General features: G+C 50.6%; 1 protein-coding gene across 1 annotated transcript in view; it reads right to left on the bottom strand.

Annotated features, from left to right (window-relative positions):
* LOC139326305 (EMI domain-containing protein 1-like) overlaps nucleotides 1-12,347 on the bottom strand; it is a 34,941-nt gene extending 22,594 nt beyond the window's left edge. Inside the window, 3 exon segments of the mRNA XM_070956470.1 lie at nucleotides 393-496; nucleotides 1,392-1,505; nucleotides 12,178-12,347. Of these exon segments, the coding sequence (XP_070812571.1) occupies nucleotides 393-496; nucleotides 1,392-1,505; nucleotides 12,178-12,347 (388 nt within the window).
* Nucleotides 12,348-16,287: the final 3,940 nt, after the last annotated feature.

The following is a 16,287-nucleotide window of genomic DNA, read 5'->3' as shown; positions in this document are numbered from 1 at the left end:
CTGAGTAGCCACTCCTGCCTCTTGGCAGCCCTGCGTGCTCGAGCATTGAGGAGAGGCTCCTCCACTTCGCTCTCTCCACTTGAAGGAGCCTCTGGAGGTTCTGAAGGCCCTGGCTGAGTCTCGGCCTCTGGCACCACATCCTCTTCAGCCTCCTCGCTGTCCGACGTGAGCGCCCGCTGCTGGCGCAACACCATGCCAGCCTCCTCATCGTCGGGATCAGCCACGATCCGTGCAGGCTGCTGGCGGGCCACAACATTAAATTAAAAGGGACGCGGTGGCTCGGTGGCTAAGATGCTGAGCTTGTCGATCGAAAGGTCAGCAGTTCGGCAGTTCGAATCCCGAGTGCCGCGTAATGGGGTGAGGGACCCCAGAGGTTGCACGCGTGTCGGTACCTGCTTCGCAGTTGGTTCCCGAATGCCCAGGGCAACATTTCCACTCCAGAGCGGTGACCATCTTGTATGCCTGCTTGTACGTCGGTCGAATTATTGTCCTGTAGCTGGAGGACAAAACAAGAACAAGCAACTTCAAGGGACAGGAATGACCCCGGAAAATTGTGCCTGGAGGGAGAATCCGAAAGGGAGAGCAGGAACCCAAGCATTTAGGCAGGGGGCTATCCAAATGTGGCAACTTTAAGACTCGTGGACTTTAACTCCTAGAATTCCCCAGCCACGTGGCTTTTTTTTTTTTTGGTTTTGGGTTGGAATGGGTGAGAAGATACTATTGTCGTCTGCCAGCGGCCTGCAGAGCTAGCAACAGAGTCGGACAGTGAGGAGGCTGGGGAGGGACATGGGCCAGTCCTGGAGTCTGGGGAAGGCTCAGACGAGGGCTCTGCGTCGGAGGCAGAGATGGGGCCAGAGCCATCTGGGAGTTATGTGCTGACTCCGGAGCCTCCAGAGTCGGACCTCAGCAAGGCAGAGGAACAATGTTCCCACTGCGCGCATGTGCAGAGCTGCCAAAAGGCAAGAAGAGTTAAAACAAAAGGGACGACTCGGGAGTAAGGCCTGGAGATGATTGGCCCCTCCCATAAGGCTTAAAAGAGGAGCAAAGGCATGTGAGCCTTTGCAGGAAGCAACTTTGTTTGCGCTGGTCGGTTTAAATTCTGAAGCTCCGTTTTGGCCTTGCAAAGCTAATTGCCAATTTGGTCTTTGGCAGCGCGTCAAGGGAGATAAAGGCGGGTGCTTATCAGCCTTATCCCGAAGGACTGCGGCAGAACTTCTGTCGGACTCTTTACAAACTATTTGTGACTCATCCCGGGCTGGGAACGAACGGAATTCACAGCCGTTGAAATAAAAAGAGGGATTTGGGGACTAATCGTGTGCTTTTTACTAGGTCAGAACAGATACGGTGGGTTTGGGAAGCGTGAAATGTCCCTCTTTCGTCCGACTCCTCACCTGCCCGCCGAACAACCCATAGGCCAGCGACAATTTTGGAAAACTCTCTGGAGATAGGTGCCATTTTGGATGTGACAGGAAACCGTCTTGGTGGCCGTGTAAGAACACCAGTTTCTGAAAGAGACCACAAACACAGGATGTCAACAAGGGGCAGCCGCTCCCAAGCATTGATTTAATGACGCTCGTGGCAGCATCAACCCAACCCCTTGAAGTTCACCATAACCCCGGTGAGTTGTTGGCCACGTGGTGCCTCAGGCACAGAGCCCATGTTTCCATCCCTGGGACGAAGTCTGCGCAGACTTCCAAAGTAAACCTCATTTTGATTTAAAGAAAGGCGTTGCAATCGTCCAAAAACTAGAGTGCCAGCCTGGAATCATGGTCAAATTGGGAGCCAACTCTGAAAGGTACGTGGTGTCTCAGTGGCTAAGATGCTGAGCTTGTCAATCGAAAGGTTGGCAGTTCAACGGTTCGAATCCCTAGCGCCGCGGAACGGGGTGAGCTCCCGTGACTTGTCCCAGCTTCTGCCAACCTAGCAGTTCGAAACCACGTAAAAAAAAAATGCAAGTAGAAAAATAGGGACCCCCTTTGGTGGGAAGGAAACAGCGTTTCCGTGCGCCTTTGGCGTTGAGTCATGCCAGCCACATGACCACGGAGATGTCTTCTTCGGACAGCTCTGGCTCTTCGGCTTTGAAACGGAGATGAGCACTGTCCCCTAGAGTTGGGAACGACTAGCACATATGTGCGAGGGGAACCTTTACCTTTATCTTACGGTAGTTTAATATTACTTTTTATTTTATTTATTTATTTATTTCATTGGATTTATATACTGCCCTACTCCCGAAGGACTCAGGGTGGTGAACAGCCACAGAATAAAAACACATAAATACAAAAATTTAAAATAGAATAAAAACGAATTAAATCATTTGGCTGAGAGAAATTTAAAATACCCAATAATTTAAAAACAAATTCCAGGCCAGCTTGATGAAATAAGAAAGTCTTGAGTTTTTAAAGTATTCCCTGCTCTTACTTCCCGCCCAGCAACTTTTAATAACAGCAGTAAGATACAGGTAAACGGGGGGGCTCTTTAGCTCATTGGGGGGGGGGTGTCAGTCACAGCTAAGCCAAGCAGAAGATGGTCAGGAAAAGCTGGTTTAGATGCCCTCTGGAGCTCTTTTGCACCCCCAAACCCCGTAAAGCATGAATCACAAATTCATTCATCCATAATCATGAATTAACCCGTCCAACCCCCTTTGCCGAAAAGTCGGCAAGTTCGGCGGTTCGAATCCCTAGCACAGATCTCCTGCGTGAGCAAAGGGGTTCGACTAGATGACCTCCAGGGTCCCTTCTCCAACTCCGTTACTGTAAACACTTTGGCTCATATTTCATGGAAATTTTGCAATTTCCCAAACCCGACTTTCCAGATTTCCTCTACCCGGTCCAATTCGGAGTTCTGGCTTTTGTGGATTTTTTTTTGCTTTCCAAGAAAGACAATCCAAAGGCAGGGATCTTTGGGATCTCCCTGGGAGAGCCAGACCATCCAGATCTCCTGGGATCGAATGGCTGTTGCTTAACCCAAACAAAGCATCTTTTTTTTCCTCCCTCTCCATGCAGCTCCAGCCGCTCGCCCCAGCCGAGGAAGGCTACTAGTGAGTTACTAAAGGCCTTCATTGTTGGCGTAGAAACCGCATGGGCTCTCGGCCACTTGGGCAACAAAGAGGAGCTGGGTGCTGGATGCCCGTCACGCAGGGGTGGGGGGTGGGAGAATGGGAATTTGGAAAAGGGTGCAAAAGAGCCCAGCTGCAAACCACTCTGAAAAGGCAGGAGGAAAAGGGAATTTCCCTCCGCCCTTTCGCCAGCGGATGCCAAGTTCTCATCTGGAGAGGCTGTAATTTTCCACGCCGGAGACATCAATCGCAGAACTCTCGGGAGGCTGGAGGAAGGAAACCCCCCCACCCCACCCCGCCATTCCACATGGGGGGGGGGTGTTCATGACCCTGCACTCCTCCTTCCTCTCTCCGTCTCTCCAGCCCTTCAAAAGTGCACACGTTCGATTGTGCATCTTTCGGGGCTGTTGAAAGATGTTTAATTAATGCGGAAGTTGCCAGAGTTCATTTGATTAGACCGCTCTTTTAATAATCTGAAAAAATTTTCAATTGCAAATTAAACATTCAGTTTTAAGTTATTGTGGCAGAATTTCACAAGGATTAAAGAAGATGAGTATTTTGGTTACCTTGATTGTGATTTCTTGAATTGCTCTAATTCTGTATGTGTTTGTACAGTTCTCCACAATTTATCTACTAGAACTCAATAAAGGAAGTGAGATTTTAAATTAAAAAAAAAAAAAAGTGCACACGTTCGGACGTCCCTTCGACGTACAACATTTGTCCAGCGACGGTTTTCGATTTTAGAGTTCACATTTTTTTTGCACTTTCTGTCTCCTGGGCTTTGATCGAAAGGCGAGGCGAAGGTGCTGTACGATAGATAAAATGCTTAGCCTCTTTCGTCTTCTCCTTCCTCCTCCTCCTCTTTCCCTTTTCTTCTCCTCCTCTCCGCAAACCCCACTCCCTTCTAGCACTGATGATGTTACTGTAAAGTTTCCGAAAGATGCCCTAATTAAGTTGCTCATGGCAACTTGAAAGCTTTGCAAGTTGACAGTTACCTAGTTTGGATCACGAAACGTCCAACGTCCACAAGAAAATAAGCAAGCTCAGAGAGCACCAAGGACCCCACAGTCCTCTCCTCCTCTTCCTCTTCCTTCTCAACAAACCCCACTCCCTTCTAGCACTGATGATGTTACCTAGTAGGTTAATGAAAGAAAACAACCAAGCTCAGAGAGCACCAAGGACCCCACAATCCTCCTCCTCCTCCTCCCCCAACTTCCTTTTAGCACTGATGATGTTACCTAGTTTAGTAATGAAACGTCTGCAAGAAAACAAGCAAGCTCAGAGAGCACCAAGCAATCAACAATTCTCTTTCTCCTCCTTCTCCTTCCTTCCTTCCTTCTTCCTTCTTCCTTCCTTCCTTCCTTTCCTCCTCCTCCTCCTCCTCCTCCTCCTCCTCCTCCTCTCCGCAAACCCCACTCCCTTCCAGCACTGATGATGTTAGTTTGGGTAATGAAACATCTACAAGAAAACTACCAAGCTCAGAGAGCACCAAGGACCCCACAATCCTCCTCCTCCTCTTCTTCTCCCTCCTCCTCCTCCTCCCCCAACTTCCTTCTAGCACTGATGATGTTACCTAGTTTGGTAATGAAACGTCTACAAGAAAACAAGCAAGCTCAGAGAGCACCAAGCAATCAACAATCCTTTCTCCTCCTTCTCCTTCCTTCCTTCCTTCCTTCCTTCCTTCCTTCCTTCCTTCCTTCCTTCCTTTCTTTCCTCCTCCTCCTCCTCCTCCTCCTCTCCGCAAACCCCACTCCCTTCCAGCACTGATGATGTTAGTTTGGATAATGAAACATCTACAAGAAAACTACCAAGCTCAGAGAGCACCAAGCAACCAGCAATCCTCTTTCTCCTCCTTCCTTCCTTCCTTCCTTCCTTCCTTCCTTCCTTCCTTCCTTCCCTCCTCCTCTCCGCAAACCCCAACTTCCTTCTAGCACTGATGATGTTAGTTTGGGTAATGAAACATCTACAAGAAAACTACCAAGCTCAGAATGCACCAAGCAACCAGCAATCCTCTTTCTCCTTCCTTCCTTCCTTCCTTCCTTCCTTCCTTCCTTCCTTCCTTCCTTCCCTCCCTCCTCCTCTCCGCAAACCCCACTCCCTTCTAGCACTGATGTTAGTTTGGGTAATGAAACATCTACAAGAAAACTACCAAGCTCAGAGAGCACCAAGCAACCAGCAATCCTTTCTCCTCCTTCTTCCTTCCTTCCTTCCTTCCTTCCTTCCTTCCTTCCTTCCTTCCTTCCTTCATTCCCTCCTCCTCTCCGCAAACCCCACTCCCTTCTAGCACTGATGTTAGTTTGGGTAATGAAACATCTACAAGAAAACTACCAAGCTCAGAGAGCACCAAGCAACCAGCAATCCTCTTTCTCCTCCTTCTCCTTCCTTCCTTCCTTCCTTCCTTCCTTCCTTCCTTCCTTCCTTCCTTCCTTCCTTCCTCCTCTCCGCAAACCCCATTCTCTTCTAGCACTGATGATGTTACCTAGTTTGGGTCACAAAACGTCCACAAGAAAACTACCAAGCTCAGAGAGACCCAAGGACCCCCTCACATCATCCCTGAGCTACAAATATCCTCCTTTATTTAGCCTTCGTATTTATCAAAGAAACTCCCAGTCAGTCAGGGGAAGAGCACATCCTGCTAATCATTCCCTTATTTGGAGTTAATTTTCCTTTTTTTTTTTTTTTTTTTGGGACCCATTGATTCAGACCTGGGGAGGGAGGGAGGGAGGGAAGGGGGAAGCATTCAGCAAGGAGGTCAAAAAGGGACCGCCGTGTAAGTTCCAACTTCCTACAGGGCTGACAGAAGTCCTTCAATAAACATTAGGAGGAAGACTGCACTCATTCAATCGCCTGGCACAAAAACGGACGCTGAGAAGTTGCCAGAAGAATTTCGTCCCGTCGCTTGCCAGAGAACTAACTTTGCACTTCCAGGAAGGAAGATGGGTTGGTGGGAGGCAAAGAACGAGGAGGGGGAAATCCCTGGCGGAGAGCCCCAAGCAGCTCTTAAAACCCCCCTATGTCTTCCCCTCCAGCTGCAACGCTGAATTGTAGTGGTTGAATGGACCCAAAGGTGCTTTCGGGAAAACTTGGATGACTGAGAATCTCTACAGACTTTTAGCTACATAATTTGGGATGGACCCCCTTGGAACGGGGTGGGAGTAGGAATGGATTTCCAGAGGGGAAAAAAATGAAGACTACAGGAACCATTTGCACCATTCAGGTGACCCTGAGGAGGCAGATAAAACCTCTCCAAGTGGCCTCAACGATCCTTGAAAAAGGATGCAAACGACCAACTGTCTGCAAGGAATATAAATCCTTCCGTTCGCCACTATCCGGTCAGAGCTGAAGAAGCTTCTTGGATGAGAAGTGAAACGTCTCAAAAGAAAAAAAAACAACAACCAAAAACCAAAAGACTGGGTAGATGGATGGATGGGCTAGGTGGAAAGAGAGAGAATGAGAGAGAGAGAGAGAGAGAGAGAGAGAAAGAGAGAGGGATAGAAGGGAGAGATAGAGGAGAGAGACAGAGAGAAAAGAGGGAGGGAGGGAGGAAGAGAAGAGAGAGAGGGATGAAGAAGGAGGAAGAGAGTGAGGGGAAGGAGGGAGGAAGAGAGGAGACAGAGAGGGAGGGAGGAAGAGAGGAGGGAGAGAGAGATGGATAGGAGGGCGAGAGAGATAGAGGAGAGAGACAGAGAAAGAGGGAGGGAGGAAGAGAGGAGACAGAGGGAGGGAGGAAGAGATGAGGGGAAGGAGGGAAGAAGAGAGGAGACAGGGAGGGAGGGAGGGGGGGGAGAGAGGGATAGGAGGGAGAGAGATAGAGGAAAGAGACAGAGAGAAAGAGGGAGGGAGGAAGAGAGGAGAGAGAGGGATGGGGAAGGAGGGAGGAAGAGAGGGGAAGGATGGAAGAAGAGAGGAGACAGGGAGGGAGGAAGACAGAGTGAGGGGAAGGAGGGAGGAAGAGAGGAGACAGAGAGGGAAGGAGGGAGAGATGAGGGAGAGAGAGAAGGATAGGAGGGAGAGAGAGATAGAGGAGAGAGACAGAGAGAAAAAGGGAGGGAGGAAGAGAGGAGAGAGAGGGATGGGGAAGGAGAGAGGAAGAGAGGAGACAAAGGGAGGGAGGAAGAGAGAGAGTGAGGGGAAGGAGGGAGGAAGAGAAGAGACAGAGAGGGAGGGAGGAAGAGAGGAGGGAGAAAGAGAGGGAGAGGAGGGAGGGAGAGTAGAGGAAAGAGACAGAAAGAGGGAGGGAGGAAGAGCGGAGGGAGAGAGAGAGAGGGATAGGAGGGAGAGAGAGATAGAGGAGAGAGACAGAGAGAAAAAGGGAGGGAGGAAGAGAGGAGAGAGAGGGATGGGGAAGGAGGGAGGAAGAGAGGAGATAAAGGGAGGGAGGAAGAGAGAGGAGAAGGAGGGAAAAAGAGAGGAGACAGAGGGAGGGAGGAAGAGAGAGAGTGAGGGGAAGGAGGGAGGAAGAGAGGAGACAGAGAGGGAGAGAGGAAGAGAGGAGGGAGAAAGAGAGGGATAGGAAGGAGGGAGAGATAGAGGAAAGAGACAGAGAGAAAGAGGGAGGGAGGAAGAGAGGAGGGAGAGAGAGAGAGGGATAGGAGGGAGGGAGAGATAGAGGAGAGAGACAGAGAGAAAAAGGGAGGAAGAGGAAGAGAGGAGAGAGAGGGATGGGGAAGGAGGGAGGAAGAGAGGAGACAAAGGGAGGGAGGAAGAGAGAGAGTGAGGGGAAGGAGGGAGGAAGAGAGGAGGGAGAGAGAGAGGGAGAGGAGGGAGGGAGAGATAGAGGAAGAGAGGAGAGAGAGGGATGGGGAAGGAAGGAGGAAGAGAGGAGACAGAAAGGGAGGGAGGAAAAGAGAGAGACTAACTGCTGAGTTTTTTTTCAGTGCTGACAACACAGCAGGAGAACTTCCTGAGCTGCAATTAACATGCACAATGTAAACAAACACATTAAGGAAAAAACGAGTAAACAGGAAAATTAGCAGTCAGAAGGACCAGAGGCTGCCATGCAGAACATGCATTTCAAATGAGCCCAGAGCTCACCATTGGGGGGGTGGGGGGGTGGGGGGGGAAAATCAAGGCCGCCCCAGGCGCCTCTTCCCAGCGAGCAGATTTCAATTATACCACAGTTGAATCAGATCGACTATAAACGAAAACGAAGAGCAACGGAACAGCCACCAAATCTTCTCAATAAGTGGGATCACAGTGGCGCAAACTCTGAACGGGGGGGGGCATCACTCGGGGACCCCTGGATTCCCTCCTGCATTCCCACAACCACCTACATCCGAGCTAATGAAATTTGCTGTTCACTTAGCACAAATACATCCCGTTAACAGCTTAATATCACCCCAGGGAAATGTTCTTCCTTCCCAAGCTTTTGGGAATCTCTTTAGCAAGTTTTTGGCAAGCCAACATTTGGAGAAAATGTTGGCTTGCGACGTCCTTGGCCAGCCTTGCAGCCCCCCCCCCCTTTGCCAGTCCTGGGGGAACAGATCGCCTGCTAGCCCCCCTCTCCACGCCCCCATATCACAAAAGGCTCTTTATGTGCCGCCTTTCCCTGCAATTCAGCCTCTTCTGAAGGGCTGTGGGTGGTGGGTGGCCCATCGGTCGGTCAGTCGGTCAGCCGGCTGGCCGGACGATCCCTGCCTGGCCAGAGGATTTTTGGCTGGGAACAGGGAGGTTAAAAGGTCTCCGCTTTGGAAGTAGCCACAAATGCTGGGCTCAGCATCTGGGATGAGGGAGGCTTGCCTGCAGCTGGATGGACGAGGGCCAGCGGCTCGGAGGAGTGGAAGGCACAATTCTCTACTCTCTCATCTGCCCCTCCCCCCCCCACAGCCCTCTGGCTGCAGGACCACCTTGGGAGTCCCCTCCCCCAACCCACCCACCCACCCACCCAACAAAGCATTTGGAAGCAGGCGGTTCGGGTGCCACCCTCGGAGCTGAAGACGCAAGATTGCCCACAGAAGTTGGGGGCGTTTGGGGACTCAGCTTTGCCCCACTTGGTCCAGGCTGTCGATGGTCCAACTCCAGAGGAAGCTTGGAGGTCCATCCTGGCGTCTCCATGACCCCAGCCTTGGGTCTATAATTAAAGGCACTTTTCCTTCCTTCATTCATCCACAGGAAATTCATCAACTTCCTTTTCCTCCCTGTTATTATCCAGATTCTGGTTATTCCCCCCCCCTGCCCCCGTTTTCACATGGAGCCTTGAGCGGGAAGGATCCTGACCCTAGATACAGAGGCCATGCCTGGCTTACTGTCGCAACTGATGTTGTCAGCAATGCCCTTGGACGGTTTTAACTCTGTTGGGAGCAGGAAAGGGAAAAAAATAAATAAATCCAGAGTTCCATCAGCAAAACTGTTCTACAGTTCAACAGAGGAATGATGGAGTCTGTCATCTGCACCTCCATAACTGTCTGGTTTGGCTCTGCATCCCAACAAGACGGACACGGACTTCAGAGGATCAGTAGAACGGCAGAAAAAAACAATGGCTACCAACCTGCCTTCCATGGAGGACCTGTTTACTGCACGAGTCAAAAAGAGGGCTGGGAAAATATCTATAGACCCCTCGCATCCTGGACATAAACTCTTTCAACTCCTACCCTCAAAACGAGGCTATAGAGCACTGCACACCAGAACAACTAGACACAAGGACAGTTTTTCCCCCATGCCACCACTCTGCTAAACAAATAATTCCCTCAACACTGTCAAAACTATTCACTAAGTCTGCATTACTATTAGTATTAAACTTCTCATCATTCCTATCACCCATCTCCTCCCACTTAGGACTGCATGACTGTAACTTTGCTGCTTACATCCTTACGATTTATATTGTTTCCTAGTATGATTCGATTGCTTATTTGTACCCTATGACTAAGTGTTGTACCTTACGATTCTTGACAAATGTATCTTGTCTTTTTATGTATACTGAGACCAGTTGCACCAAAGACAAATTCCTTGTGTGTCCAATCACACTTGGCCAATAAAGAAGTCAAGTCAAAAGTCAAGTCAAAAGTCAAGTCAAAAGTCAAGTCAAGTCAAGTCAAAAGTCAAGTCAAAAGTCAAGTCAAGGGAAAAGTCAAGTCAAAAGTCAAGTCAAAAGTCAAGTCAAAAGTCAAGTCAAGTCAAAAGTCAAGTCAAAAGTCAAGTCAAGTCAAGTCAAGTCAAGTCAAGTCAAGTCAAGTCAAGTCAAGTCTATTCTATTCTATTCTATTCTATTCTATTCTATTCTATTCTATTCTATTCTATTCTATTCTATTCAGCTTCTCTGAGCCTTGATGAAGCCGAAAAACAGGAACATGGCATGGAAAAGTCAAGGGGGCTACCATGGAGGCCCCAAACCGGGCCTGTAGAGGCCATGTTGGGCCGGGCTTCTAACATCCACCCAAATGTGCTAGTTTGGCATCCTGTTATTTTGGGACAGGAAGTCCAGGAGAAGGACCCAGTTGGGCTTCAGATGGGGTCCTTGTAGGTCAAGAGATTTCTCTCCAGATCAGGGGTCTCCAACCTTGGCAACTTTACGGCTTGTGGACTTCAACTCCCAGAATTCCTCAGCCAGCATGCTTGTGGACTTCAACTCCCAGAATTCCTGGGAGGAATGGTGGCTGAGGAATTCTGGGAATTGAAGTCCACAAGCCGTAAAGTTGCCAAGGTTGGAGACTCCTGCTCCAGATTGAATTTTCACCCCTGCTTGGAAAACGGTGCCCCCCCCCCCTCCCCAAGACCCCAAATGTGAGGTCACTCTCAATTACTCCAAGCTGGGAAGACCTTCCCTTTCGGGCACCACCCAAGAGTTGGTGTTGGGGGGGGGCCATGCGGAAGGGGTCCCCAGCACCCCCTTTGCCACAGCACAGCCTGAGTATCAGCTCAACACAAGCTCAGCTTGTTCGGGATCCAGCCCAGCTGTGGCTGTTTTGTTGCTCGCTGCTCAGCAGCATCAAAGAAATCAGAACATTTCTCCCCATTTTTTTCTAGTCCTGCCTGGAATGCCGCCAACTTTGGTCCCAGCAAGTGATGAAATCCAATTTCTTTTTACTACCGGTTCTGTGGGCGTGGTGGGCGTGGCAAGGGAAAGGATACTGCAAAATCTCCATTCCCACTCAACTCTGGGGCCAGCCAGAGGTGGCATTTTGCCAAACTGCTCAAAATTTCCGCTACGGGTTCTCCAGAATCTGTCAGAACCTGCTGGATTTCACCCCTGGCCCCAGCCCAGAATGGGACACTTTTTTTTTTTTTTGTCCCATCAAAGGAGTCTTCTGATTGGGTTGCCAACTATAGGGGGGAAGCGTGCCCATCTCCGTTTCAAGGCCAGCGCTGTCCGAAGACATTTCCGCGGTCACGTGGCCAGCAGGATATCACAAAGCGCCGTTCCCTTCCCACCGAAGTGGTACCTATTTATCTACTCGCATTTGCATGCTTTCGAACTGCTTAGGGGGGCGGGGGCGGGCAGGAGCCTGAGCAAACTCACCCCATTACCCAGGAGCCATTACAAAGCATCCTGAACCTACGGAACTCCCTGCAACTAGATGTTGCTTTAAAAAAAAAAAATAGGGCGCTGATTCCTCCAGGTCTATACTACAGCTGGATTCAGGCAGCTTGACACCCCATAATTCTCATTTCTTGATTTGTTTTGGTTGGTGGCTTGTTCCATAAACTGAGATGCAAGATTCTGGGCAATTCTACCTTCAACCTAGCGCTGCATTCACACCCAACAATACTCATCCAGAGTTAATTATTATTATTATTATTTATTATTATTATTAATTTAATTTGTATACTGCCCTTCTCCCAAAAGGGACTCAGGGCGGTGAACAGCCAAAATTAAAAAAAACATACAAATGCAAAAGTTAAGATAATTAAAAGAATTAAATTGAATCCCCATTCATAACTCCCCCCCCCCCCCCGCAGGCTGCATTCCTGCAACACGTTGGCCTGGCACGTGTCGGGGCTCGCTCGGGGTTCGACGGGTCGTGAGAACGGGCTTTGGGCAAGGCAGCCTCGCTGCAACGACCCCAGCTGCAAAGAAACCACGGCCAAAGTCCTGTCCGTTACTCAAAGTGGAGCCTCCCCCTTCAGGAGCACCCTACCTGCCAGGTCGGGGCGGAGGAAGGAGGGGGAAAAAGCTCGTCTCTTACCTGCGGGAGGCGAATTGCAGCCCAGCGCGGGTCCAGGTGCCGCTGCCCGGCCGTGGGAGGAGGAAGAGGAGGAGGAGGAGGAGGAGGAGGCAGCAGAGCCTCGGCCAAAGAGGGGCGCGCAGAGCCGGGCAGGGAGAGCGCTGCCCGGGGCTTCTGCCCACTGCTTCCATGTCTGCCCACCGTCGCTTTTGCCCGCAGGCTTCGCGGCTGGTTGCAAGAGGGAGGAGGAGGAGGAGGAGGAGGAGGAGGAGGTCAGAGGAAGAGGAGGAAAACGGAGGGAGGAGGAGGAGGAGGAGGAGGAAGAGGAGGAAGGCAGATGAAGAGAAGGAGGAGGAAGGCGGAGGGTAGAGAGAGGAGGAAGGCAGAGGAAGGCAGAGGAAGAGGAGGAGGAGGAAGGCGGAGGGTAGAGAGAGGAGGAAGGCAGAGAAAGGCAGATGAAGAGAAGGAGGAGGAAGGCGGAGGGTAGAGAGAGGAGGAAGGCAGAGAAAGGCAGAGGAAGAGGAGGAGGAGGAAGAGGGTGGAGGAGGAAGAGAGAGAAGGAGGAAGAAGACGGAGGTAGACAGAGGAGGAGGAAGAGGAGGAAGGCAGATGAAGACAAGGAGGAAGGCGGAGGGTAGAGAGAGGAGGAAGGCAGAGGAAGAGGAGGAGGAGGAAGGTAGAGAGAGGAGGAAGGCAGAAAAAGGTAGAGGAAAGAGGAGGAAGGCAGAGGAAAGAGGAGGAAGGTAGAGAGAGAAGGAAGGCAGAGAAAGGCAGAGGAAGAGGAGGAGGAGGAAGAGGGTGGAGGAGGAAGAGAGAGAAGGAGGAAGAGAGGGAAGGAGGAAGAAGACGGAGGAAGACAGAGGAGGAGGAAGAGGAGGAAGGCAGATGAAGAGAAGGAGGAGGAAGGCGGAGGGTAGAGAGAGGAGGAAGGCAGAGGAAGAGGAGGAGGAGGAAGGTAGAGAGAGGAGGAAGGCAGAAAAAGGCAGAGGAAAGAGGAGGAAGGCAGATGAAGAGAAGGAGGAAGGCAGAGGAGGAAGAGAGAGGAGGAAGGCAGAAAAAGGCAGAGGAAAGAGGAGGAAGGCAGATGAAGAGAAGGAGGAAGGCAGAGGAGGAAGAGAGAGGAGGAAGGCAGAAAAGGCAAAAGAAAGAGGAGGACGACGAGGAGGAGGAGGAGGAAGGCAGATGAAGCGAAGGAGGAGGAGGAGGAGAAGGAGGGTAGAGGAGGAAGGCAGATGGAGAGGAGGAGGAGGAGGGGGGAGGGAAGGAAGGAAGGAAGGGAGGGAAGGAAGGAAGGAAGGCAGAGGAAGAAGAAGAAGAAGAGGGGATCCACTCCCCGCGCCCCGAAGTTGGTCGGGCTCAATCCGGGCTTTTCCCCGCAGGAGGGGCGCGTGCTGACGAGCGCGGAACCCCCACTTGAGAGTAACACGAAAGGGGAGGGGCGGCCGCCAGCCCCACCCACCTACTCCCCCCCCCTCGCCCGCCCGCCCGCCTGCAGCTGGGCTGGGTTCGGCTCAGGTCGCTGGCCCTGCCCGAGTCCCGCTTGCAAGGGCGGCTCCCCGCGCAACCGGGGACGGGGCTTTCCGAGGTGGAGGGTGGGGGGTCTTTGCCTTGGCTGCGCCCTCCTCCCCCCCTCCCCCCCCGCTGACTGTTGGGGTTCAGCCCAGTGGTGGGTTTCAAATTTGACTACCGGTTCTCTGGGTGTGGCTTGGTGGGCGTGGCAGGAGGATACTGCAAAATCTCCATTCCCACCCCACTCCAGGGGAAGGATACTGTAAAATCTCCATTCCCTCCCCACTCCAGGGGAAGGATACTGTAAAATCTCCATTCCCTCCCCACTCCAGGGGAAGGATACTGTAAAATCCCCATTCCCTCCCCGCTCCACGGGAAGGATACTGCAAAATCCCCATTCCCTCCCCGCTCCAGGGGAAGGATACTGTAAAATCCCAATTTCCTCCCCACTCCAGGGGGAAGGATACTGCAAAATCACCATTCCCTCCCCACTCCATGGGAAGGATACTGCAAAATCCCCATTCCCTCCCCGCTCCACGGGAAGGATACTGCAAAATCACCGTTCCCTCCCCACTCCAGGGGAAGGATACTGTAAAATCCCCATTCCCTCCCCGCTCCAGGGGAAGGATACTGTAAAATCTCCATTCCCTCCCCACTCCACGGGAAGGATACTGCAAAATCCCCATTCCCACCCCGCTCCAGGGGAAGGATACTGTAAAATCCCCATTCCCTCCCTGCTCCAGGGGAAGGATACTGTAAAATCCCCATTCCCTCCCCGCTCCAGGGGAAGGATACTGTAAAATCCCCATTCCCTCCCCACTCCACGGGAAGGATACTGCAAAATCACCATTCCCTCCCCACTCCAGGGGAAGGATACTGCAAAATCACCATTCCCACCCCGCTCCAGGGGAAGGATACTGCAAAATCCCCGTTCCCTCCCCGCTCCAGGGGAAGGATACTGCAAAATCCCCATTCCCTCCCCACTCCAGGCAAAGGATAGTGTGCTGGCTGGGGAATTCTGGGAGCTGAAGTCCACAAGTCTTAAAGCTGCCAAGTTTGAAGACCTCTGAGTGAGGGCTTTGGGGCCAGCCTTTTGGGGAGGGGATTCAGAGAGACCCCCTGCCTCACAGGAGGCATCAGGCCCAGGCAGAGAGTGTCTCCTGGATTGCCATCTGTCAGAAATGGTGTAGGGTCTCCTGCTTGGCCGTGGTGGGGGGAGGTTGGGGTTGGACTAGATGACCTACAAGGTCCCTTCCCCAACTCTTGTTAATATGAATCCCACCAACCGGAGAAACGCGTTGAAATGATTCTTCCCCAAAGCAGAAATTGGGAACTTTTATCCCAAGTGGAGGTTTTGGAGGCTGATTTGGGGAGATCCGCTGATCAATGACTGCCGTTTCGGAGTTCAGCCGCGCACCAAGAGCTTCCAACAGATTGTTAATCTGTTATCGATCTACTCCCCCTACCTGAATTCCTTCAGAGACCCTCCAGATCTCACCTGGATTTTGAATTTGCGACTGGGGTGGTGATCAACAGCGCCCTCTGGTGGTCCGGGCTGGGTTGGCATCCTAGGAACTGCCAGAACTCCAGAAAGTAACTTTTTCCAGCTTTTATTAAAAAGCATCGGCTGTTTAGTAAGGGGATCATTATAAAACATTGAATAAAAATGCTACCAGGCTTCTTCAGGAGCTAAGCTATAGCTAAGGACGAAGTCCTGAAAGTTACGTCTGCCAGCGGGGTGCGGATCCCCAAAGGATCTTACGGGGACCAGAATATACAATTCAATTATTTAATGGGATGCCCCAGCGTGATTTTATTTATTTATTTATTAGTTCGATTGATATGCCGCCCTTCTCCGGAGACTCAGGGCGGCTTACAATGTGTTAAGCAATAGCCTCCATACTTTTTGTATATACCTGCTTAGTAGGGCTTTTGGCCCCCCCAAGCAGTGTTTGTTTGTTTATTTTATTTATTTATTTATTATTTATTTATTTATTTATTGGTTCGATTTATATGCCGCCCTTCTCCGTAGACTCAGGGCGGCCTACAATGCGTTAAGCAATAGCCTCCATACTTTTGTATATACCTGCTTAGTAGGGCTTTCAGCCCCCCCCAAGCAGTGTTTATTTATTTATTTATTATTTATTTATTTATTGGTTCGATTTATATGCCGCCCTTCTCCGGAGACTCAGGGCGGCTTACAATGCGTTAAGCAAAAGCCTTCATCCTTTTTGTATATACCTGCTTAGTAGGGCTTTCGGACCCCCCCCAAGCGGGGATAAGTGATAAGACGTAAACAAAATAGTGGACTAAAAATAAAATAAATAAAATAAATAAAAATAGTGGACTAAATATCTTTTAAGACATTTTTAGCCTAACGGAGCAAATAACTCTTCAAGTAGAACTTTTAATAAGTTTGTTATGTTTTTCAGGGCACCACGACTGTTTTTAATGTATTCTATTCTTGATACCCGTGTTATAGAAATATATTTTTACAGAACGGAAGTAAACAGGGGGGAAATGAAATGTGTACATTCTTGCTTGAGGGGGTCCGGGTGGTCTTTCCTACATGTTAATGTATCGAGTGTGATAGTGTTGTCTATATGTTGCTTAAGAGCTGGT

The sequence above is a fragment of the Pituophis catenifer genome, unplaced genomic scaffold, assembly GCF_029215685.1.
Source record: "Pituophis catenifer annectens isolate HBS135680 unplaced genomic scaffold, rPitCat1.0.hap2 SCAF_38, whole genome shotgun sequence".
NCBI classification, from domain to species: Eukaryota; Metazoa; Chordata; class Lepidosauria; order Squamata; family Colubridae; genus Pituophis; species Pituophis catenifer.
Note: the sequence above shows the minus strand (reverse complement) of the source record. Positions and strands in the feature narration are given on the sequence as shown.